At 53.9% G+C, this 24,178-nt stretch overlaps 1 protein-coding gene across 2 annotated transcripts; it reads left to right on the forward strand.

Annotated features, from left to right (window-relative positions):
* Positions 1-23,164, forward strand: LOC134428174 (glutamine synthetase). Of its 2 annotated transcripts, XM_063174622.1 has the most exons (7): positions 1-301; positions 16,962-17,137; positions 17,663-17,824; positions 19,428-19,574; positions 20,389-20,516; positions 21,530-21,729; positions 22,409-23,164. In XM_063174622.1, exons 2-7 carry the CDS (start codon positions 16,972-16,974, stop codon positions 22,728-22,730), a joined length of 1,125 nt encoding a protein of 374 aa, XP_063030692.1. In that variant the 5' UTR covers positions 1-301; positions 16,962-16,971; the 3' UTR covers positions 22,731-23,164. The 2 variants fall into 2 exon arrangements, with proteins under 2 accessions (XP_063030692.1, XP_063030691.1); XM_063174621.1 differs by lacking the exon at positions 1-301 and having other exon boundaries at positions 16,933-17,137.
* Positions 23,165-24,178: the final 1,014 nt, after the last annotated feature.

Raw genomic sequence — 24,178 nt, forward strand, 5'->3', positions numbered from 1 at the left:
AGCCCTGCTGAGCTCTGCTTCCCTCCTCTGTGATGTTTCCTCTGTGGCTGGACCCTGCTCTCAGCAGAACCAAACAACCCCTTCACCTCCATCCTCAGCTCGTGGTGTCTCCAGGCCCAGAGGCTCCTGCTTTTGGGGCATTTTGAGCAAAATCCAGCTGCTGTTTTTCCTGCCTGCAGTTTGAGTGCTGAGCTCTGCCGTCCCCTGCTCAGCCCCAGAGCTCCTCCTGCCCATCCCTTCCTGCCTGGGCACTCTGAGGAGCTGCTGCTGCTCTGCCTCAGCCTGGCATCGTGGAGGACAGGTAAGTGTCCCCTGGGGCTCTGTGTGGGCTTTATCCCCATTCTGCCTCAACAGGAATCATTTCTAAAGGTAAAGATTTCCATGGAGTCACCCCAGCACTGCTGGGGTTTGTAAGGGCTGCAATAGGGGAAGGGTTTTACATAAAGGGTGGGGAAATCTCTGTCCTGCTCAGAGCTGGAGGGCTGGATGTGGGTCCTGATTCTTGCCCTTCACATCCAGATCAGCTCTGATTATAAAATTCTGATTATAAATTCTCTGATTATAAAATCACAGAATTCCTGACTGGTTTGGGTTGGAAGGGACCTTAAAGTTCCTGTTCCACCCCTGCCATGGCAGGGACACCTCCCACTGTCCCAGGCTGCTCCCAGCCCTGCCCAGCCTGGCCTTGGGCGCTGCCAGGGATCCAGGGGCATTTCTGCTGCTGCTTCCCAAGTTTGTGGCTGATGGTTTGGGGATTCCCCTCCAAGTTAAACAAAAAGTAACTTTCTTTCTGCTTTTCCTTGTTAAGTTAAATCCCATTTCAAATTCTGCGGTAATTCCTCGGTGTTTTCATCTTGCTACTCAAAACCCTTCCTCTTGCTCAGAGTACAGATCCTCTGCCCCTTTCATTAATAAACTACTGCATCTATTAAAGGTTGTTTTGTACAGAGTAGCCACTGGAGCCAGACTATGGCTGTGGGGGGGAAATAAAGCCCACGGGGCTTTATTTGGGGATTTTTGTCACCCTGAGCTGGTTGCTGTCGCAGTTTTGGGTAGAAAAGCAAGGACCCACTTGTTGCCAGCTCTGTGCTGTGGGCTGGGATTCTGCAGCTTTGTGGGTGATGGTGCCAGAAACAGCAACAAAACATTGTGAAAAAAATCCTTGATTTAGAAAGGTTCATTTTTGGAAGGGCAGTAAAAGACAGAGGCAAGCAAAGGGTTAAAGGCTGCCTGTGTGAGGAGCCACTGTCCTTTTCAATAATCAGCATTCCCCGAGCCTCTGGGCTCCCAAATTTACCAAAGTGGGGTTGAAGCTGCACTGAGGAAATGCCACCGTGCTGCAGGAGCCCTGCTGGGGACAGAGGGACCCTCGGCACTGCCTGGGCTGCCCCAGCCATGTTCTGCCACCTTGTGCTGGGGACAGAGGAGCCCTCAGCACATCCTGAGCTGATCCAGCCACCTTCTGTCACCTTGTGTCACCTTCTGCTGGGGACAGAGGGGCTCTCAGCACCTCCTGGGCTCTTCCAGACACGTTCTGTCACCAAAACCAGGAGCACAAGGATGGGGCAGGTTCATTTTGGGTACCTCTGGCTGCCCAAACCAGGAGAGAGCAAAGGTGCCTCTGTCTGAATACACTGAGGGCAGTGCGAGATGCCCTGAGGCTGTTCCATGCTGGGAATGTGTCCCTCATCCCTGGGCAAGCTGAGAGTCCCAATCCCACAGGCCCTGAGCATTTTTGGGGGGTGCTGGGATGTGCCACAGTGAGCAGCAGTGGGCACAGGGGCCAGGGTGTAATTCCAAGTGCTGAAACACAACCACAATGTGATTTCAGGACCAGCCACAGGTGAGGCTGAGGCTGTGAAGAGGCCAGGGAGGTGTTTCAGAGCTGGGCTGAAAATCTGCCTCCCAAAGAGGGGCAGTGCCAGCCTCACTCGTCACCCTGTGCCCTGCTGCCAGCCTGGCACAGCCTGAGTGCCCTCAGTGCAGGGAGAGCCTGGGGGATGCTGTGCCCCCAGCCAGCCCCCCCAGCTGCTGGTGCAGCCCCTTCTGGAGCCAAGATCAGCTCTTTGATCTCCTCCCTCAGCACTGAGTGCTGGCAGCAGCTCCTGTGCTGCCCTCCCTCCTTCCTTTGGGGCACAATTGTGCTCTGGGCTGGGGCAGCCTCACCTCCAGTGCTGGGGGCGCTTTGGGGCACCACAGGAGAGGAAAGATTTTTTTAAATATTGTAAGAAAGATGTTGAAACATCAGAGAGTGTCCAAAAGAGTTGGAAGGGTTTTGGGAGGAACTCTGTGAGGAGCAGCTGAGGGGAGACTCAGCACAGTTGGAATTTCCTCATGAGAGGAAGAGGAGGGGCAGGCACTGAGCTCTGCTCTGGGCCAGGGACAGGAGCCAGGGCAGCTCAGGCTGGAGCTCAGGGCAAGGCTCTGCCCCCAGGATCAGGGTCTGTGCAGGTGTGAACCCAGCACCCACACAAGGGAAAATCTCCATGCTCAGATCCCTGGCTGTCCCTGGGCCACCCAGAGCAGCTGAGGCTGTACTGACCCAAACTGGGAGAGAAGGGATGAAACGAGGGCTAGAACAGGAGATAGAGAGAGGAAATGCTCCCCGGGCAAGGAAGTAGAGGTTGATTTTTAGGATTTCCTCTAAACTCAACCCGTGAGCATGACACAGGATCCACGTTTCACCTCTCCACCCCTGAAATCTGAATTATCCTTCCCACCTTGCCTCTGCCAATGGAAAACCTGCAGTTGGCAGAGCAGCTGGGATTTGCTTTTTGCATCAGCAGAGCTGGGCACAGAGCCCTGGCTTTGCTCTGGGGTTCTGTGGATGCTGTTGTGAGTGAGGGGATGGAGGAAGCAATTCCTCATCTCCCAAGAGGAGCTGGGCAATGTTGGGATTTTCATCAAGGCTTTTGTTACCAGTGCCCCATTTTGGGTTTGGGGGCTGCTCTAATGTAACTCCACAAAAAAACCTGATTATCCTGCTATGGAGGGCAGGGCAGAAGTGACTGATGGCAGATTTGTTTTCTAACGTGGCTTCTCTGTACTAATTAATTCCTTGATTAATCCCCACCTCGCTGGGGCTGCTGTGAAGCTGAATTTGTGTCTCTGATGCACCTGGCAAGCTCAGGTGCTGTTCCCTGTCAGAACCCTCCTGTTGGATAAATCCTGTCCCCAGCAAACTGCACCTGGAGTCTGGGCCCTTTCTGAGGTGAGGAAATACTTTTGCATTAGTGATTGATGAATAAATAAGAGGACATTTGTACCTATCTGTGGGGAAAGTTTCCGTCCCTGTGGCCACGTTTGCCAAAGTGGCAGCAAACAAATGAAACCTCAAATGTCAACATTCAGCTGAGCAAGAGATGGGGAGGAGCTGAATCTGGATAATCCCTTTTTATTCCACCAGGGAGCATAACTCTAATGATTTTGGTACACTAAACACTTCTGCAGGCCAGCAGTCACCTTTTGACTCTAAACCAACTGTTCTTTAGGGATTCCCTTGGCACAGGCAGCTCCGAAACCCAGAATTGCTCCCAGGCATGGCAAAGAACAAGGAATTAAAGCAAATCTGCAGTCCTGCAAGCAGTGCTAGCTCAGGCTACATTTAAACCCCAAATCCTACCCCAAGCACCCTCCAAACCCTGTTGTTTCCCTCAGCTGGGGCAGAAACTCCAGGAAAATCCTTCCATTCCAGACATGTTTGGTTTAAAGGAGTTTTTGGGAATATGGTCCCTATTCCTTAGAGGAAAATAGTTTTGAGCTTGTAAGGTGATTTCCTTGTGGCTTTCTGAGATGGATTTGTGTTTGTAAGGAGCCTGATCAGCCCATTCCTTGTTAATCCAGATTCTCACTGCTGGTGGGGAATCAGAGCAGATCCTAGAGCCGGATATCAGGGTTCCAGCAGGAAATTACAGCTGCAAATGCTTCCTTGTGCACATTCCCTGGCTTTCCCACAACCCCTCCTGCCCAGAAACATCAGCTAATTTGCATATTAACACCGATAATGAGCCCTGGGAGGGCTTTCATGATGTCAGACCCGCGGTCACTGCGGGAGGAGGCTCCAGGCTGCTGCCCTGGGGCTGGGGATGCTCAGGGCCGGGCTGTGGGATGCCAGCGGTGCCAGCCTGGGCGTGTGGGCAGCCCGGACACTCCTGCCCAGCAGGAACCGTGGCCTTTTGCCCTCATATTTAGCTGGTGACTTGCAGAGGAGCTTCCTGTTGCTGAGCTGGCAGAGGCTCAGCAGGGCAGGGATGGCAAAACCCACACAGGGATGGCAAAACCCACCCAGGGATGGAGGTGCCCTGGCAAAACTCACCCAGGGATGGATGTGCCCTGGCAAAACTCAGCCCAGGGATGGAGGTGCCCTGGCAAAACTCACCCAGGGATGGAGGTGCCCTCCCAAAACTGACCCAGGGATGGAGGTGCCCTCCCAGAACCCACCCAGGGATGGAGGTGCCCTCCCAAAACTCACCCAGGGATGGAGGTGCCATCCCAGAACCCACCCAGGGATGGATGTGCCCTGGCAAAACCCAGCCTGGGCTCTGGGAAATGAATCTGTAGAACATTTTTAAAGTTTGACAGGAGGTTTATATGGTGTGTATCTGTATGTAAACTTTGAGATAAGAAATACTGGCTTAGAAATGCCTCTCAGTTGCTCATCTCTAAATCAGAAAAGAGCATAATGTATATATTATGTGTATATATAACACCAGGCTGGCTGCACACACAGGATGCTGCCCTGCCTGGGGGCTCTTGGGAAAGACTGTTTTTTATTTGTTTTTTATTTGTTTATATTTGTATTTAAAAATATTTTTATTTTTATTTCTTATTTAATTTATTTAATTTTTAAAAATTTAAATTTTGTTTTTGTTATTTTGTTGGTTTTTTTTATTTTGGGTTGTTTTTTATTTTGTTTTTTTTATTATTTTGTTTATTTTGGCTTTTTAATTTTTTTTTTTCTTTTTTTAAATTTATTTTTACTTTTTCCTTTTTTATTTTTTTATTGTTTTGTTTTATTATGCTGCCCTGCCTGGGGGCTCTTGGGAAAGTTTTATTCCTGCTCCACAGAGCTGTGGAGGTGGAAGGGACCTCATGAGGCCACTCAGTGCAAACTCCTGCTCAAGCAGGGTCAGCCAGAGAGGATTTTGAGGCTCTCCAAGGATGGGACATCGCCTCCCTCAGGCAGCCCCTGCCAGCTCAGGGTGCCATTGTCACCTTTGTTGGTGGCTCATGTTCAGCTCAGTGTCCTCCAGGACCCCCAGGCTCTTTCCTGCCTTTTCCTGGTCCCTCTCTGAAGCAGAATTTTTTATTTCCTCACTGTTGAGCTTTATAAAATTCCTGCCTCCCCCTCCCAGCCTGTCCAGGTCCCTCTGGCACATTGCACGTCCCTCCCACTTTGGTGCCAACAGCAAAAATTGTCAAAGGGGCATTCTGCCCCCTCACCCAGACCACTAAATGTTAATTAGGATTGGAGCTGTGATTCCCAGGATTGACCCCTGGGATGCAGAATCAGCCACTGCCAACTAAACTTTGTGCCACCCACCACCACCCAACCACTCCCCAGTTTTCAATCCACTCATTCCCTGCTCCTCCAGCCCCAACAGCTCACACCCCAAATCACCAAATCAGTTCTGCAGTGTTGGAGGGGATGAGCTGCATTTTCAGGTTCATTTTGCACCCAAACCAGCTGGAAAATTGACATGGGGAAATCTGCAGCTCAGTCAATCATCACGGGTGACCTGCAGGGAGCAGAGGCTGGAAACTGAAAAGGCCACAACCCCTGTGACCCAGCAAGCAGGACCTTGGTGGCTTTTCCTGCTCTGAGCACAAACAAAAGCAATTCTTAAAGCTCCTGTCCTGGCACGAGGCCTCTGGACTCTGCCAGCACCTCCAGGGCAGCTCACTGATGGAACTGGGAGCAGGATAAATATTTACAGATGGGTTTCTGTGAAAAGGTGTTCTTGGATGCCCCAGGCACAAATTTCAGTTTAAACCTTCCATATTCATAGAAATCTGCCCCACTTGGGCTGTGCTCAGCTCCATGCTGAGCTGGCTTGTGGCCCTGCTGGGGTCAGTCCCCCCAAAACCAGCATAAACCATCCCAAATCCATTTCTGCTGGAAGTAGGGTGATCAGTGGCTGCTTTGCACCTCAGTTGACCCCCAGAAGGTCACAATGTTCATTTGGCCCAGCACCTCCCTGCCCCAAGGGGGTACCAGCCTTTCCAAGCCCAGCCAACTAAAAGATGATGAGCCAAGAAAACCAGTGAGATTGGAACCCAGGGGATGTCAAAGAAACTCCTGCTTTCCCACAGAATCACTGGGTTGGAACAAACCTTAAAGATCGAGCCCAGCCCCTCAACTCAACCCTGGCACCCAGTGCCACATCCAGGCTTTGTTAAACACACCCAGGGATGGGGACTCCACCACCTCCCTGGGCAGAACATTCCAGAACTTTATCACTCTTTATCTCCTCCTGCACCTCCTCCAGCCAGCTGGCAAGGGCCCATCCTTGTGCCTCAGTTTCCCCCCAAACCCACCCAGAGCACCCTCCAAACCCTGTTGTTTCTCCTCAGTTGGAGCAGGAAAATCCTTCCATTCCAGACATGTTTGGTTTAAAGGAGTTTTTGGGAATATGGTCCCTATTCCTTAGAGGAAAATGGTTTTGAGCTTGCAGGGATTTAAGGTGATTTCCTTATGGCTTTCTGAGATGGATTTGTGCTTGTGAGGAGCATGACCAGCCCATTCTTTGTTAATGCAGATTCTCGCTGCTGGTGGGGAATTAGGAGCAGATCCTAGAGCCAGAGCTCAGGGTTCCAGCAGGAAATTACAGCTGCAAACCTCCTCCTGCACCTTCCCTGGGTGTCCCCTGTGCCCTCTGCTGGAGCTCATCCCCATCCTGAATGCACCAGGGGTTTCTGCTGTGCTCAGGGCAGGGGGTGCTGATCCCATCCCACTGCTGGACCATGGCACAGAGGTGACCCCAGCTGAGCTGGGAGCAGCCCTGGCAGCCCCAGGGTGCTGCTGGAGCCTTGCTGGGAGCACTGGGACCTGCCTGGTGAGGGCCAAACTCGGGGTTGCTTTGCCTTTCTGCAGAGGGGAGTGATGGGGTACCTGCTGCCCCTGTTGCCGATTTCCCGACTTCCAAGATTTTGACCAAGCCCTCCCAGGGGGCTCCTCTGGGGCAGCCTCCTCTTCCTCCTGCCTGGCCCTGGGAGGATGAGGAGGGCCTGGGGCTGCACATGGGGCTGTTCCCTGTTCAGGGTACCTCTGTCCCCTCACTGCCACCACCCAGCCTGGTCACTGCAGCCAGGACACCCTGAGCATTCTTTACTGGTTCAATGAGGAGCTGTGTCCTTCTCCTCCCCCCTGCCATGTGCAGAACCAGAGCCAGGGATGCTGGAGCCCCCACAGCCGTCCCCAGGCCAAGAGGGACACAGCTGTGCCAGCTGGGGCTGTGTCAGGGCAGGGCTGTCCCCACAGTGCCACTGGCTGGGGACCAGCAGGGAGATCCCACGTGCCCTAAGGTGACAGTGACATTGTGCCCATGGGCTGGTGACAGTGACACCTGTGCCCATGGGCTGGTGACAGTGACATTGTGCTCATGGGCTGGTGACAGTGACACCTGTGCCCATGGGCTGGCCACTGTGCCAGGGTAAATGCACACGGTCAGTGGTGTCCCTGCTCTTGCTGGGCAGCACAGGAGGGGCAGGTGAGGCTGAGGTGAGGATGAGGATGGGGGGCTGCAGCAGCAGCTCACCCCAGCCAGTGCTGGGAGAGCACCCCAGGATTTTGGGCAGGGGCAGAAGCTCCATTTGGGGCTCGGTGCTGTCCAGAGGGAATTGTGTTGGGGGCTCAGGATGAGCATCCAGGGGGAGATAACTCTGCAGTGGCTGTGGCAGGAAAGCAAACCTGGGTCTGTCACAGACATCTTTTATGGAAAATCCTTTCCTTAGGATTTTTCCTCCTGAGAAGCTGAAAGGCCTCAGGGACAAAATGTAAACAATGATTATCTGCGGCTGTGGAATGCAACAGGTGCATCTGGGATTGGTCTCGTGTGGTTGTTTCTAATTAATGGCCAATCACAGTCAGCTGGCTCAGACTATCTGTCCAAGACACAAGCCTTTGTTATCATTCTTTCCTATTCTATTCTTAGCCAGCCTTCTGATGAAATCCTTTCTTCTATTCTTTTAGTACTGTTTTAATGTAATATATATCATAAAATAATAAATCAGCCTTCTGAAACATGGAGTCAGATCCTCATCTCTCAACCTGAGACCTCTGTGAACACCACCAAACCTGGGTCAACTTAACCTCAGCTGGGAAAGGGAGGGGAACCAGCATGGATGGGGATGCCCTGCTGGAGAGCAAAAGGAATTAAACAAGGCCAAAATGAAGCGCTTAGAGAGCTCTTTCATCCAGAACAAAGGAATTTCTAGGGCTCTGATTTGGTTTAAATTCACATTAAAGCCCCCCCAAGGGGAACTTCTGGTTCTACCTATAGGATCTGGATTGAGTTACAGCCTCTGAGGTTCAAGCCCTGAGTGCTGAAGCACATCTGGCTGCTTTGCCCTGCAGGAACCTGCCAGGATTTACCTTTCCTTTGGGAGGAGGCCTGCAATAAGCTGGCAGTAAGGGGGTTTTCCCTAGAAAACAAACCTTTTTCCCCAAAATACCCACCCAGCTGCACCAGAGGCCTCAGACGTGGCCCCTCTTCAGGGCAGCCTTGTCCTGTGTAGCCAAGGCCAAACCCTGCAAGCTCTAAAGTTGCCTTAAAAGTGCTTAATTCACTTTTTGACCATTTAAAAGTCCCAGCTCCTGAAATCATGTGATTGCAAGGAGAAGACATTGCTGAGGAAAGCACAGGATTTGGGTAAGCACTGAGAAAACAAAAACCACCAGCGAGGAGACTCCTCCAGTTTTCTTCAGAAAAATCCCCTCCTGACTGGGACAAACACAGTGGGGCTGCCTTGGAGGCCCTGCTGGCAGCAGCCAGGGCAGGGAGGGAAGTGAAAAAGCTTTTTTGCATTTGTGTAAGGCTGCAAAATGGGGTTGCCAAACAGGATACGGGCTGGGAAACCAGCTGGGCAAGGAGTCTGCGGCTGCCCGGGTGCACCAGTTGCTGATAATTGTATTTACTTTAAAAGGAGTTGATCTTTTTGGTGGCTCGTTGCTTGTTTAGGCTCTGCTCTGAGCACTCTGCTGCTGTGGGAGCTTTGGTGCACTGAGACTTTTGATATTCAGTTTTGCTGAAATGAATGCTGCCGGTTGAAGTTTGCACCCCAGGGTTCTGGCTGGAGCTGGGGAAGGATGTGACAGGGCAGAAAACACAAAATTATGGAATCATTCAGGCTGGAAAAGACCTTTAAGATCATCAAGTCCAACTGTGAGCCCAGCACCACCACTGCTCACCACTGAGCCTGCAGAGCAGATTCTCACATTTCTGTGGGCACTGCCAGGGATGGGTGACTCCATCAGCTCCTGGGGCAGCCTGTGCCAGTGCTTTACAAGCTTTTAAATGAATTTGTTTCCTTAATATCCAACTTCAATTGTGACAGTGTTCACAGGGGTCTTGGGGTCTTAGGATGAGGGAAGAGATGAGGATCTGACTCCATGTTTCAGAAGGCTGATTTATTATTTTATGATATGGATTACATTAAAACTATACTAAAAGAATAGAAGGAAAAGTTTCATCAGAAGGGTTGCTGAGAATAGAAAGGAAAGAATGATAACAAAGGTTTGTGTCTTGGGCTCTCTGAGCCAGCTGACTGTGATTGGCCATTAATTAGAAACAATCACATGAGACCAATCACAGATGCACCTGTTGCATTCCACAGCAGCAGATAATCATTGTTTACATTTTGTTCCTGAGGCCTTTCAGCTTCTCAGGAGGAAAAATCCTGAGGAAAGGATTTTCCATAAAAGATGTCTGTGACACTCAATCTTCCCTGGGGCAGCTTTCCTCTCCGTCTGTCACTGGTCCTCTCCCTGAAGCCCAGAGCTGGGTGGGACAGAGCTCCTGCTCCAGTGTGGGGAGCTCCAGTGGTTTCTGTGTCAGAAGAGATGAGAAGGGAGTTCCCCCATGGGTCAGAGCCAGCTGGGGCCTCCTCTGCAGGGATCCCAGGGAAATGGGTCCCTTTGGCTGCCCTGGGGTGCCCTGGTCCCTCTGCCTGCTGCCCTGTGAGCTCTGTGCCCAGCTCTGTGCCCAGCTCTGTGCCCAGCTTTGTGCCCTGCCTTGTGCCCTGCTTTGTGCCCTGCTTTGTGCCCAGCTTTGTGTCCTGCCTTGTGCCCAGCTTTGTGCCCAGCTTTGTGCCCTGCTTGTCCTGCTGGCCGTGGGTGACCCCGGGGGGGTTCGGGTGAAATTCAGCCCAGCTGCTCACCTGCCCAGTGGGTTTGTGCTCCTGTGCTGCCCGTCCTGCCCTGGCAATCAGCTCTTTGGCTGGAGATTGTCCCTGGCACTTTGGTTTCCTGGGATCAGGGATGTGCCCCCTGCTTTTCCCCCAGTTTATTTTCCTGCAGCCTGAAGTGAGTGTCACAGGATTACAGAGTAAATTCAGATGGGAGCCTGTCAGGGGGAAGCTGTTTGGGGTTTGTTCTGTCTGTGGGCTGCTCAGGGCAGCTCTGCTGAGCCCTTTCTGCTGCCTTGAAGCAGAAAAGCCTCACCCTTACAAATGTAACACACCCCTGAAGCTGAAAATAACCCCCAAAATGCTCAGCCTGGAGAAAAGGAGGCTCAGAGCCTTTTCCAGGCATATTCAAGTATAACATAAATAATGATGTGTATATGCATAGATATATGTATTTATAGATCATATATATGTGTATTTATATGCCATATATATGCATTTATACATCATATATATGCATTTATATGCAATGTATATGTATTTGTCATATGTATATGTATTTATATACCATATATATGTATTTAAATGTCATATATATGTATTTATGGCATATATATGTGTACTTATATTCATATATATGTAATTATATGCCATACATATATATGTAATTATATGCAATATACATATATTTATATGCCATATATATGTGGATTTAAATGTCATATATATATGTATTTATAGGTCATATATATGTATTTGTCATATATATATGTATTTATGTGCCATATATATGTATTTAAATGTCATATATGTATGGATTTATGTGTCATATATATGTTAACTTATATGCCTTATATGTAACATCTACATTTGTTTGTCATATATATGTGTACTTATATTCATATATATATGTAATTATATGCCATACATATATATGTAATTATATGTCATGTATATGTATTTATATGCCATGTATATGTATTTATACGCCATATATATGCATTTAATGTCACATATATATGTATTTATATATGTGTGCCCAGAAAAAAGGTATGGCAGCACTATCTGAATGAGGGCAAAGCTTTGGGTACAACTCTGAGGAGATTTGCTGTTGCCTAAATGTGTTTAATTGTACAGGAAAACTGTCAGTTCAGCAGTTTTGCAGGAAAGTGTAGAAGTGGCTGTGTACTGGGGACAGGGGGTGCCAGCACAGCCCTCCTGGCACTGGGTGGTCTCTGCTGGACCCCTCAGAGTGGCTCTGACCCACCTTGGCCACCCCCTGCCCCATCCCCATCCCCATCCCCATCCCATCCCCATCCCATCCCATCCCATCCCATCCCATCCCATCCCATCCCATCCCATCCCATCCCATCCCATCCCATCCCACCCCATGGATCCCATCTCATCCCATGGATCCCATCCCCATCCCCATCCCCATCCCATCCCATCCCATCCCATCCCCATCCCCATCCCCATCCCCATCCCCATCCCCATCCCATCCCATCCCATCCCAGCCCATCCCATCCCCATTCCCAATTCCCATCCCCATCCCCATCCCAGCCCATCCCTGCTGGGGCACCACCGTCCCCCCCAGCCCCCGGGGTCCCCCAGCTGCAGGAATGCCCCTCTCTCCCAGCACTGTGCACACAGCACAATTCCCCCCCAGCCCCTCTAATCCCTTTATGGTGTTTGTGCCGGGCTCCTCCTGCCCATGCTGCTCTTTGCCTTCCCTCTAATCTCCCCCCCGAGCTGTTTGGCAGGACAAAAGCCAGCCCGGGTTGGTCGCACCGATCCCGGGGAGGGGAATGCTCTCTGCAGAGGCTCTGGGAGGTGCTGTGGGGGTTCAACAACCAGGGAGGGACTCCCTCGGTTCTGAGCAGCGTCCTGAACCCTGGAGGGTGGTTTAGAGTAAAACCCGAATTCTCCATCCCAAAATCCCTGCTTTGTGCCAGGGATCTTCTTGGGCAAGTGTATGGAGGGATCTGATAGCCAAGGCCCAGCCCTCTGGGTCCAGCCTTCTGCTGCAGCACCAGGGGAAGGTGTAAAATTCACCCCAAGAAGTAAATTATTCCGTGTTTAACCCCTTTGTGGTAAAACATACCGTGTTACTGAAGATTTTCAATCTGAGAAATTTCTTAATGATTTCTTACTATCCTATCAAAGCAAGAAATATCTCTGGTGTACTTTGGCAAGGCTGGAAAATGCTCAGGCTGATAAAGCTGTAAAGAAGGAAATGTAGGAAGTGACTCCCTTAAAGCATTAGGAGTGCTTTCTGGAGAAAATTGGAAAGCAGGATCTTTGCAAATTTGGTTTAAAAGCTACATATATGCAGTAGGTCTGCAAAATGCTATACAGGAGAGAAGGTTAGGGCTAAATCCAGTTTATTATAAGGCAAGGAGCAGAAAGGATTTTATGCACCCCTGAGGAAAGGTTCTTTTCAGTTTGATAAATGCAGTGTAAGTATCTCTCGAAGTCAGAGAGATAAAAACTGGAAGAAGAATTTAGGGCTTGGCCAGGTCTCCCTAGGCTGGGTCTCCAGACTGATCCAAGAAAAGACCCTGGAAGAGGAGCAGCCCTGCTGCATCCCTGTGGGCACGGGTGTGACGTCCCAGGTGGCACGGGTGTGACATCCCAGGTGGCACCAGGGGCGGTGCTTGGTCCGGGCTGGAGCAGCACAGCAGAATTTGCAGCTCCTCTCCCTGCTGTGCTCCATGTGGGGAAACCCCTCTGCTGCAGCTCTGACCGGGCTTCACAAAGTCCTCAGGAGGTTTAATCTATGACCTTTTCCTTCTCCAAGGACACTCCTGCTCCCTTTCCTGCCCTGGCTCCGACCTTGGGCCGGTGGCAGGTTCTGGGAGCTGCTGGTGGTTAATATTTACTGTACCTGGCGAGGAGGGGAGCAGGCAGGAGCCCGCTGATTGCAGAGCCGGGGCTTGTTTGGGGAAATGTTACTGCAGAGCCTCAGGAGCCAGGTGTGAGTGGTGCTGCTGTTGTGGGTGTCACAGGGTTGTCGCTATGGAAATGGCTGGAATTAGGCTTGGGGAAGTGAGGCTTGATCCCAGGAAAAACTGACTAAGCAGGTGCCCAGCCTTACATGGCAGAAATGTTTTTTCCTGCTTGCCAAAATCCTTTTTGGTGTGAAATCATTGTGTATATTTGGTGAGCTGCCTTGGGGTGGCACTTGGGGACCTGGGGCAGTGGTGGCCTTGGCAGTGCTGGGATAACAGCTGGGCTCAGTGACATTTTCCTGCCTTAGGAATTCTGTGATTCCACCCCTGTGCCCTCTCAGGCTGTTGCTGTCCCCACTGTCCCCAAACACCACAAACCCACCATGTTTGCCCTCCTGGGGCAGGCGGGCTCTGACCAGGTGAGGGATTATTGGTGTTTGTTCTGCCTTCCCCTTTTGGGTGTTTTAGTGCTCAGTGATTCCAGCTGCTCACAGAGGAGCTTCCCAATCCAGGTTACTGGGTTAACTCAGCCTGGATTTTGTTCCATTTCTCCCGGGGTTTGAGCCCCCTCAAGCTCCGGGGTGTTTGTGCACAGGTGGGCACATCCAGGAGGGAACCCAGAGGGATAAAATGAGCCTCTCCCCACCCAGCTGAGTCAGGAAGGTGCAGGGTCTCGGCAGAACCCTCCTATCACACTGAGCACACCCCTGCTGCTCCGGCTGCCTCTGCGTGATGCAGCTCCGCTCTCCTCGGTGGGGTTCGTGTCCTTCCCAAGGGATGCAGATCCATCTCTGAGCTCTCTGCTCAGCATCAGCCGCTGCTTCTCCAGCCCTGAGGCCGGTCCCGCGGGCGGGATGGAGATGATGGAGATGATGGAGATGGTGATGGGACAGGGAGCCGAGGACCCGGAGCCGCTGGCGCCTCCCCGGCTCGGTGCCCCTCGGTGCTGCTCGCTGTTGCAACGCCTCTGGGAAAGGGCTGCACAGCCAGGGGTGCATTTCCTCCCGCCCTGGGACGATTTCCAAACAAGAATGAGGAAATGCTGAGCTCGTGGATGTGTCCCTAAAATACCCCGCAGAGGGAGGCGGCTGCTTTCGAGCTGCACCCCCAGCTGCAGTGGCAGGAGAGCCTGAATGTCACCGGGGCGGCGACAAGGACACGGGGCAGGCCTGCGTGGCTCCGGGACCTTGGGCACCTGCCCGTGTGCCAATGCCGTGCCCAGGCTCTGCCCGGGCAGCACCCACGGGCCCAGGGCTGGGTGACGTCCGGCCCGCCCGCAGCCCGCTGCCACTGATGTCACCCGAATCGCTCGCTGAGTTTTGCTGCTGCCTCTGCCAATCTCATTTCCTGGTTCTTGTGCAATCCCAAGGGCTTTCAGGTTTCTTCACGATTCTTTATCTGCCTGCGGGACCAAAACACCTTCAGAAGAAAAACAGCGCTGATGTCTTGGGTCAGTGCCCGGGGAGGAGATGTCCTGTGGGGGGCAGCCAGCCGTGAAGCAGGTTTTTTTTAGCTGCCTTGGTGTTTTGCAGAAAAAACATTCCTGGCGGTGAGTCAGGCAGCCACAAACACGAGGCTGTCTTAAGAACCGGGGGAATTAGCAAAAACCCAATTGCTTTAGAGCCCAGTCATGCCTTAAAGCCTGTTTTTCCTTTTGTAGCGTCGGAAAACTGCTTGAAACCCGAGGCTGGGGAGTCGAGGCGCGCTCACCCCGCCGGGTTTGCTTGGGGGGGTTGTTTGGAATCTTTGCCTTCCTCCCAGAAAAAAATCCGGGAGTGTTTGAGATAACCCCGGAGGCGCCAGCACGGGCTGTGCCCATGTTAGCTGTGCCCACGTTGGCTGTGCCCATGTTGGCTGTGCCCACGTTGGCTGTGCCCTTTCTGGTTGTGCCCGTGCTGTTGTGCCCATGCTGGCTGTGCCCACGTTAGCTGTGCCCATGTTGGCTGTGCCCATGTTAACTGTGCCCTTTCTGGTTGTGCCCGTGTTGACTGTGCCCATGTTAACTGTGCCCTTTCTGGTTGTGCCCGTGCTGTTGTGCCCATGTTGGCTGTGCCCATGTTAGCTGTGCCCATGCTGGCTGTGCCCATGTTAACTGTGCCCTTTCTGGTTGTGCCCGTGCTGTTGTGCCCATGTTGGCTGTGCCCTGGCTGTGCTGGTTGTGCCCTGGCACGTTTGGGGTCTGTCTGCCCCGACACGTGGGAGCCTCTCCCGCAGGATCCATGGAAAACCGGGAAGGCAGCGATGCGTTTAATTCACCTAATTGGATCTGCGTTCGGCTCAATAGCTGGAAATTGCTGCTATATTGAAATAATCGACTCAAATTCACACCTGTTGGCTGAGGATTTTTAGCTGACTGTAAATCACGGCAGAGCCTGTGCTGAGCGCGGATAGTTTGGAGGTTTAAAGAGACTCTACCACGCTCTGGTGCTTTAAAATTGTGCTTTAACACGGCGGTTTATAGATGGGAAGGGCTGAAGTAGGAGATTGCGGTGTTTTCCCAGCAGCTCTCAGCCCTTCCTCCCTTCCTCTCCAAGGAAAGCCTTCGGGGCAAACCCAGCCCTGCAGCCACAGTGGGGCTGAAGCCGGGTGGGAAGGGAGAAGGGGTCGTTCCTGGGATGGCCAGGGCAGGATGGGGGGAGAGAGGTAATGGTAGGGGGAATCTGTCTGTCCCTGTCCGGAATCTGTCTGTCCCTGTCCCGGAATCTGACTGTCCCTGTCCCGACGGATTGGGCTGTCCCTGTCCCGGGAATCTGGCTGTCCCTGTCCCAGGGATCTCGTTGCCATTGATGTCCCCAGGATCACCCAGGCACCCAGATCCCTTCCATCACACATCCACATGGTCCCAGCCAGCTTTTGGGGTGCTGGGGGAGCACAACCCAGCAGCTTCCCCAGCTCCCCCCCCGGCACCGACTTAGCAGCGCTGGGAGAAAAACACCTGCACGCGTGTACGAGGGCAACCCTGCACAAACAAGGGGACAAAACGGATGACACACGCAGAGAGGGGACCGGAGGTGGTGAATAAAATTTTCAATGAGCAACACTTGTTTCTTTAAATAAACAATAAGTTATTTGGCCAATAACTCACAACTTTAAACAAATAAAGCGATGCTTTAGCCGTGAGATAGCTGTCGTTTTTAATAAGAAAAGAAAAGAAAACGATACTAAACGCGCTCAGTGGGTGTCCCGGAGATGGGGGCCGGGGCCCGGCGCTGCCGCCCCGGGGCGGAGCCGCCTCCGCGCCGCCCCCGGGCCGCGGGCGCCTTTAAAGCGCGGGCGGAGCGGGCGCGGGCAGCGCTGGGGCCGGTGAGCGCGGGGCCGCGGGTTCGAGTCCCGCCGGGGGAGGCACAGGGGGGAGCTGGGGCCGGTGAGCGTGGGGTCGCGGGTTCGAATCCCGGCCAGGGAGGCAGAGGGGGGAGACGGAGCCGGTGAGCGCGGGGTCGCGGGTTCGAATCCCGCCGAGGAAGGCAAAGGGGGGAGACGGGGCCGGTGAGAGCGGGGTCGTGGGTTCGAATCCCGCCGGGGGAGGCAGAGGGGGGGAGACGGGGCCGGTGAGCGCAGGGTCGCGGGTTCGAGTCCCGCCGGGGAGACAGAGGGGGAGGTTGGTTTGTAACACACTCCTGGGGATGATGGGCCACGGGTGATGTGGCACTCACCTGTGCGCCCCCGCAGGGCCGTCGCCATGTCGGTGTCGCACAGCTCCAGGCTGAACAAGCTGGTGCGGGAGCAGTACATGAGGTTGCCCCAGGATGGGAGGGTGCAGGTCACCTACGTCTGGATCGACGGCAGCGGCGAGGGTGTGCGCTGCAAGAGCAGAACCCTCGATAAGGAGCCCAAGAGCATCGAAGGTAACGCGGCTGCTCGTCCCTCGGGTGATGGGTGGTGTGTGAAGGGCCCTGAGCATCATCTGGGAAAAGTTGCGGAGTGCTTCGGGCGGTGGGAGCCGCGACGGGCTCTCCCGGGTTGTGTGGCAGGTCTGGTGGGTGAATATCCAACCTGTGCGTCCCTGCGGTTTGCTTAACCCGCTAATCTCTGCTATATTGCTGGGTGGGAAGGGGAGGATGAGCTCCTCGCCCCTTTCCTCCAGGCAAACAGGCATGGAGACGTGTCGGCATCTGGATGGGGTTTGGCAGAGGGAGGTGGAGTGGCTGGGACTGATCCTGCCCGTGCCTGGTGGTGCTGGGGTGGCGAGAGCACGCTGATACTCAGGAAGCACCCAGGGGCTCTGGGGATGTGCAGGAAAACCTTTGTGGCTGACATCCCATGGAACTCGGCACCCCTTGGGTGCTCCATCCTGGATCTGAGCCACCAGCACTCGGCACAATCCGAATGAGGGCCTTTTCCCGAGCTCACTCCCACCTCTTGTCCCGCAGATGTCCCCGAGTGGAATTTCGATGGCTCCAGCACGGCGCAGGCAGAGGGCTCCAACAGTGACATGTTCCTGGTGCCTGTCTGCATGTTCAGGGACCCTTTTTGCCTGGACCCCAACAAGCTGGTGCTCTGCGAAGTGCTGAAGTACAACAGGAAACCCGCAGGTGAGCACCTCCAGCTCCTGAGGGTCACCCCTTTATTATTTAGGGTGTCACCTCCCCAGGGCTCCTGCTCGGGACCGCCGGCCCTGGGGCGCAGCTGAGCACCGAGCACTTGGCCCGAGGCTCCGAAATCCAAGCGCTGGTGGCGGTGGATGCTTGCAGGAACCTGTTTCAGTGGCACGGGGCGAGGAGAGCAGCAGCGAGACGTGGAGCTCACCGAAGGCGTCTCCCGGCTCTTGAGCCCGAGCTCGCCCAGCCCCGGGGGGAGCGGGAGCTGCCAGTGCGGGGTTCTGCCGTGCCCGGCTTGTGGTGGCTCTTCTGGCTGGTGGGAGGCTGCAGAAAAGGAAGGAGAAGATGCTGAGACGGCGTGTGCCGCTCGCTCGGAGTGACCTTTAGCAAACAGAACGGGCGGCTCTCGCTCTTATCGCCGAGGCTGCGCTCGCAGGAGCCTGCAGTCCGTCTTGTCCCTGTGATAAAGCCCCAGACACAGGAAAAGGAGCCTGTTTGCAGGGACGCGCCGAGGGGCTCCCGGAGGGGTTATTTGCAGGCAAACAACCGGATATTTGCCGCTGGAGCAGGGCTGAGCCCGCTGGGTGTGCGGGGGAGGGAGAGGGCATCTGCGGGTGATGCAGCTCTGCCCGGAGAGCGGCGGGCAGCGATGGTGAAAGACGGGGCTGATTCCTCTGTGGGCTGATTCCTCCTCCAGCAGCCTCCAGACAGGGTGGGGGAAGTGTCTTGGTTGAGATTCCTGCCCGGCAGCTCCTCCGCTGCAGGAGTTTGTAAAGAGAGCCCCTGAGCCTGGGATCCTGGGGCGCAGAGCTCAGCCCAGAGCGCTGATGGTGAGAGGGGTGCCCCCTCCAGCCCTCCCCGTGATGGTTTCCATGGACTTTAAGGGCTCTGTGGGCTCAGGATAAGAAATTCTCTTAGCTTTGCTCCCCTTCTTCCACTGCTTCCCTCCAGCCCCAGGCTCCGTTGTTGCTGCTCTGGGTTTTTATTGCAAGTTAGGGCAGAATGTGCAGCCTGGAGCCTGCCTGTCCCTGCCACAGCAGTTTTTCAGCCTTTTTCGCTGATGTCTTGGTCCAAGCTCTCATTCCCCTTGCCTGGCTCGTTCATGTCTGGACAGTTCTCTGCTATCTGTATTTTCCTGGCAAAGCCCCAGTTGCCTTGAGCACCTCGAAAGGCCGAGGCAGGGCCAGCCAGTCTGGATGCTGACCAAAACCATGGAGCTGCAGGAAGATAAGGATAATTAAGAAGAGGATGGGGGTGAAGGAGTGATGGAAGTTCCCAGGTCTGCTGAATGCCTGTAGTATGGGGTTGGGGTAAGGCTCCTCATCTCTCAGTGAGTAAGAGGAGGAGGATGGACCATCAGCAGTGGTTTGGGGAACAGGATAATTAAACCCTCTTGACCTGTGGCCTGATGCTCTGGTGATGGAGTAACTGTGAGGAGGAATTTGGTGAGCAGGAAGGGGGATTCATCATGATTTCCTTAAGGCTTCTGTGGGAAGCCCTTGGCAGTGGTGGAGCCTCGGTCCCAGGGTGGGATGGAGCAGTGTGGTGGTGGGTTCTGCCTCACAGCACGGCTCTAACCCAGACATCTCTACCCCAGAGACCAACCTGAGGCACACGTGCAAGAAAGTGATGGACCTGGTGAAGGACAGCCACCCCTGGTTCGGGATGGAGCAGGAGTACACCCTGCTGGGCATCAACGGGCACCCCTACGGCTGGCCCGACAACGGCTTTCCCGGCCCACAGGGTAAGAGCCCAAAATCGCCCACCCTGCTGCTGTGGGGTGCAGGAGGGGGCAGTGAGCCCATCCCCAGCCCAGTGCAGCTCTGCTGTCAGGGATGGCCCAGGTAGGGGCTGTTTGCCCAGAGCACCTGGTGCCCGTGGCTCACGTGAGCCGCTCCCGCCGGACCCTGCTTGCACAAACAGCTCAGCTGCACGACTTGTTTGGCAAGGGCTGGAGAACCGGGCTGGAAAAGCCTCCTCCCCTTGGCTGTTGAGGAAAGGGCTTGGCATGGCGCGTTGTGCCCTCCTGCAGCAGCGAGCCCCCTCCTCTGCTGCCTCCTGGGACAGAGCCAGAGGTTTCCCAAGCTGATTTTTGTGTGGAGTGGCTGCTTGCAACATCTCCCTTCCCCCAGGCGGGAGAAGATCTTTGCCTTACCTGCCTGAATGAGGAAGATATCAAAGCCCAGCGAATTGGATTTTCTAGCTGTGAACAATGCCAGCTGTTGTCAGAACAATCTCGGAAGCTTGATGTGCTCGGAGGGTGAGGGAGGTGCCCCGGGGCAGACCAAACTTTGCTTATCTCGAGGCCACCTCCCAGCTGATGTGTTACAAGTATTATTGAACTGCCCAGATAAGGCTGAGGTTGCACAGATGAGCTGCTCACACTGCTAATCCTGAAGCTGGGGTCGGTGGCTTGATATCCTGTGGAGAGAAACATCATTTTAATTCCCATAAATCCCCTGCCCATAGCAGCAGGTACCTGGGAGAGTGGGGTTATGCTATAATGCTGTTATGGCTCCCCGAAATTTTCCTTGGGTGGTGACTCCTTGTTCTTTCAGGCCCCTATTACTGCGGGGTTGGAGCTGATAAGGTGTACGGGCGTGATATCGTGGAGTCCCACTACAAGGCTTGTCTCTATGCGGGGGTGAAGATCTGTGGCACCAATGCCGAGGTGATGCCCTCCCAGGTAGGTGTGCATGGCCCCAGGCCGCCATTCCCAGGGATGGATCAGATATTGTGGGGCTGGAATGACCCAGCAACTCCCAACTCCTCTGGAACTCTGAATCCAGTGACTCCTCACATCGGTTTTGCTTAGTTAGGAGCAGTTGCACTGCTGGGATGGAAATGTGCATTTGATTTTCTCCTAACTCACCCCAGCTCCTTGCACAGCTCAGCCTGAGCCCTGGCTGCTGGAGCAGAGCTGGGAGCTCCCCGTGGGAGCAGGGATGTGGGGATGGGAGCTGGGATGGGCTGCAGGAGCACCATGGGAGTGATGGGGTCTGAGCCCTGTTCTGGAACTGGGGAGCTGGGGTGGGACATGGCCTTGGGGAGCAGTTGGGAGGATTTGGGTTTATCTGGGAGTGAGCAGCAGGGAGCCCCTGATTGCATTAGGCAGGTGGCCAGACTGACTGGGACCTGCATCCCTGACTGTCCTGCTGCTGATGTGGCAGTGATAAGCGGGGGCTTATCAGCAGTGGAGCCGAGGCAGGACTTTTACCCACCCCACTGTTTGCCCCAAATTCTTCAGGGTCCTCCTTGGCTGCCTTCCACATCCTGGCTCAGGCTCTGCCATGCCAGCAGCCACAAAGACGTCACCCTGTGCTTAGTAACCGTGGGTGGTGCAACCCTGGCTCCAGCCAGGCAGGGAGCAGCCCTGGGAAGGACTAACAGGCTCCTGGTTAATCCTCTGCCCTGTTTGCAGTGTGGGCTGGGGTCCTGCTCCCAGCAGCTCCAGCCTCAGTCAGATGTGTTTATCTACCTCTGTTTTGATTTAAAACCCTTCTGATTTGCTCTACATAGCGATGAGCAGTTTATTCTGATTGTTTTGCATGTCAAAGTTGTTTTGTTGCTTGCCTCAATGCTCCCCATCCTTGTTGCTGATTGTTTGGGTAGCAGTCCAGGCTGGGGGTGGCAGGGATGTGGTGGCTGTGGAGGCACCCACCTGCCCATCCTCACTTGTGCATCTGCTCCCCCTTCCAGTGGGAATTCCAGGTGGGCCCGTGTGAAGGCATTGAGATGGGGGATCACCTGTGGATGGCTCGGTTCATCCTGCACCGTGTCTGCGAGGACTTTGGGGTCGTGGCCACTCTGGACCCCAAACCGATGACCGGCAACTGGAACGGCGCCGGGTGTCACACCAACTACAGCACCGAGGAGATGCGCAGAGAGGGGGGTCTCAAGTGAGTCCTGGGGGGTCTCAAGTGAGTCCTGGGCGTCTCAAGGGGAGTCTCAGGACTCAAAGGAGTCCTTGGGGGCTCCCTGGGATGTACCTGGGTGTGACCGTGTTCACAGGGGCCCGAGGATGAGGGAAGAGATGAGGATCTGACTCCATGTTTCAGAAGGCTGATTTATTATTTTATGATATATATTATATTAAAACTATACTAAAATAATAGAAGAAAATATTTCGTCAGAAGGCTGGCTAAGAATAGAAAAAGAATGATAACAAAGGCTTGTGGCTTGGACAGAGAGTCTGAGCCAGCTGACTGTGATTGGCCATTAATTAGAAACAACCACATGAGACCAATCACAGATGCACCTGTTACGTTCCACAGCAGCAGATAATCAATGTTTTTATTTTGTTCCTGAGGCCTTTCAGCTTCTCAGGAGGAAAAATCCTAAGGAAAGGATTTTTCATAAAAGATGTCTGCGACACCTGGGAGCTTGGGAGTGTCCTGGGCCATATGGAAGCAAATGGGCCATATGGAACCTGTGTGGCTGCATCAGGCAGGGTTGGGGTTATCCAAGCTTGTTATTTTAAGAGCAGCTGATTACATGAGGAATCCCCTGGGCTGTCCTGGTCCCTGCACAGGAGGAGGGGGTGAATGGACCTGCTGAACCCCCCGTGCTCTCCCACAGGCACATCGAAGCCGCCATCGAGAAGCTGAGCAAGCGGCACGATTACCACATCTGCGTGTACGACCCGCGCGGCGGCAGGGACAACTCCCGGCGCCTCACCGGCCACCACGAGACCTCCAACATCTTCGAGTTCTCGGCCGGCGTGGCCAACCGGGGCGCCAGCATCCGCATCCCGCGCCAGGTGGGCCAGGACGGCTACGGCTACTTCGAGGACCGGCGGCCGGCGGCCAACTGCGACCCCTACGCCGTCACCGAGGCCATCATGAGGACGACGGTGCTCAACGAGACCGGCGTGGAGACCAAGGACTACGCTGAGCACTGAGGCACCGCGGTTGGGTGGAGGTTCTCGTGCCTACAGCAGCTTCTCACGTGGGATTTGTGCCTGTGCGCTGTCTTCAGCTGCAAGCTCAGACTCTTCTTAGGAACCTCGCTTCTGGTCTTGTGAAACTTCGCCTTAGAAATATGTATTTTATAGCAAGAGGGAGGGGCCCAAGCTGTTTTCTCAACTACTTTGTTTGTTCTGGTTCCTGGTTTTAGGTCATGAGGTTTTTTTAAAAAAAAGCTTGGATTGAATTTTTTTTTTTTTCCGATGGACTTTACACTGTGATGTACATAGATTCCAACGTGGATGCTGCAGCTGCTGCTGTTTGCACCTGAGGAGGGTGGGTGCTTTTTTTTTTTTTTTCCCATATCTCTGTTGCAAGGAAATGATAATAAATAATTTTCCTGGCTGCGTGGCAGCTGGGTTATGCTGTAGTGAGTGCATTTTCCTGTGGCTCCTAGAGCTCCGTGGAGGTTTTAATTTGGGTGGTGCTGGTGGGTTGCAGCTACTGAGCAGCCTGGACAGGAGCAGGAGGAGCAGAGATGCTGGAGGATCCTTGAGGCAGGTGCCTGGAGCTGCCTTGCCTCATTTTCTGGACCAAAGGCCATCTCCTTCCATCGTGATCCCAAAGGCAAACAGAGCAGTGCAGGCTGAGCAAACAGCGGCCGGAGCAGCAGCTGGCGGGCGTTTACACAGGGTGTGTGCTGCTGAGTCAGCACAGCCAGCCTGCCCCGGGCACAGCCAGCACAGCCCTCCCCTCTGGGGACACCTCTGCGTGCAGCAGGGGACCCTGGGGACTTCCCCCTGCTGCCTTGGTGAGCCACAGGGTCACCTGCAGCTCCTTGGCTTGGAGTCTCTTCACAAGGTGGAGGCTGTAGATTTATTGATAGAATCACAGGAGGGTTTGGGTTGGAAGGGATCTTAAAGCCCATCCAGTTCCACTCCCTGCCCTGGGCAGGGACACTTTCCACTGTCCCAGGGTGCTCCCAGCCCTGTCCAGCCTGGCCTTGGGCACTGCCAGGGATCCAGGGGCAGCCACAGCTGCTCTGGGCACCCTGTGCCAGGGTTTCCCCACTCTCACAGGGAAGAATTTCTTCCTAATTTGTAACCTAAACCTCCTCTCCTTCAGTTTGAAGCCATTCACCCACACCCTATGAAATTCATGCAGTAAAACCCCCAGGCAGGGCATTTAAACCTAGATGGGATGTTAACAGAACCTCCAGTCCCAGACCCTTGGGTCCCTCTGCAATGCAGCTGTGGGGTGATGGATACAAGCACAGGGGCCATCCCCCTAATCCCAGGGACATCTCAGACAGCTCAGGCCACGTGCAGGCTGTGACCCAGCTGCAGTCACCAGCAGGGAGTCACTACATGTGAGAGGAAGCAGCAGCATGGACAGAGGACATCCAGTGCAGCCATGTGGATTTTGAAACTTGATTTATGTTTGT

This window comes from Melospiza melodia, chromosome 22 (assembly GCF_035770615.1).
Source record: "Melospiza melodia melodia isolate bMelMel2 chromosome 22, bMelMel2.pri, whole genome shotgun sequence".
Classification (NCBI taxonomy): domain Eukaryota; kingdom Metazoa; phylum Chordata; class Aves; order Passeriformes; family Passerellidae; genus Melospiza; species Melospiza melodia.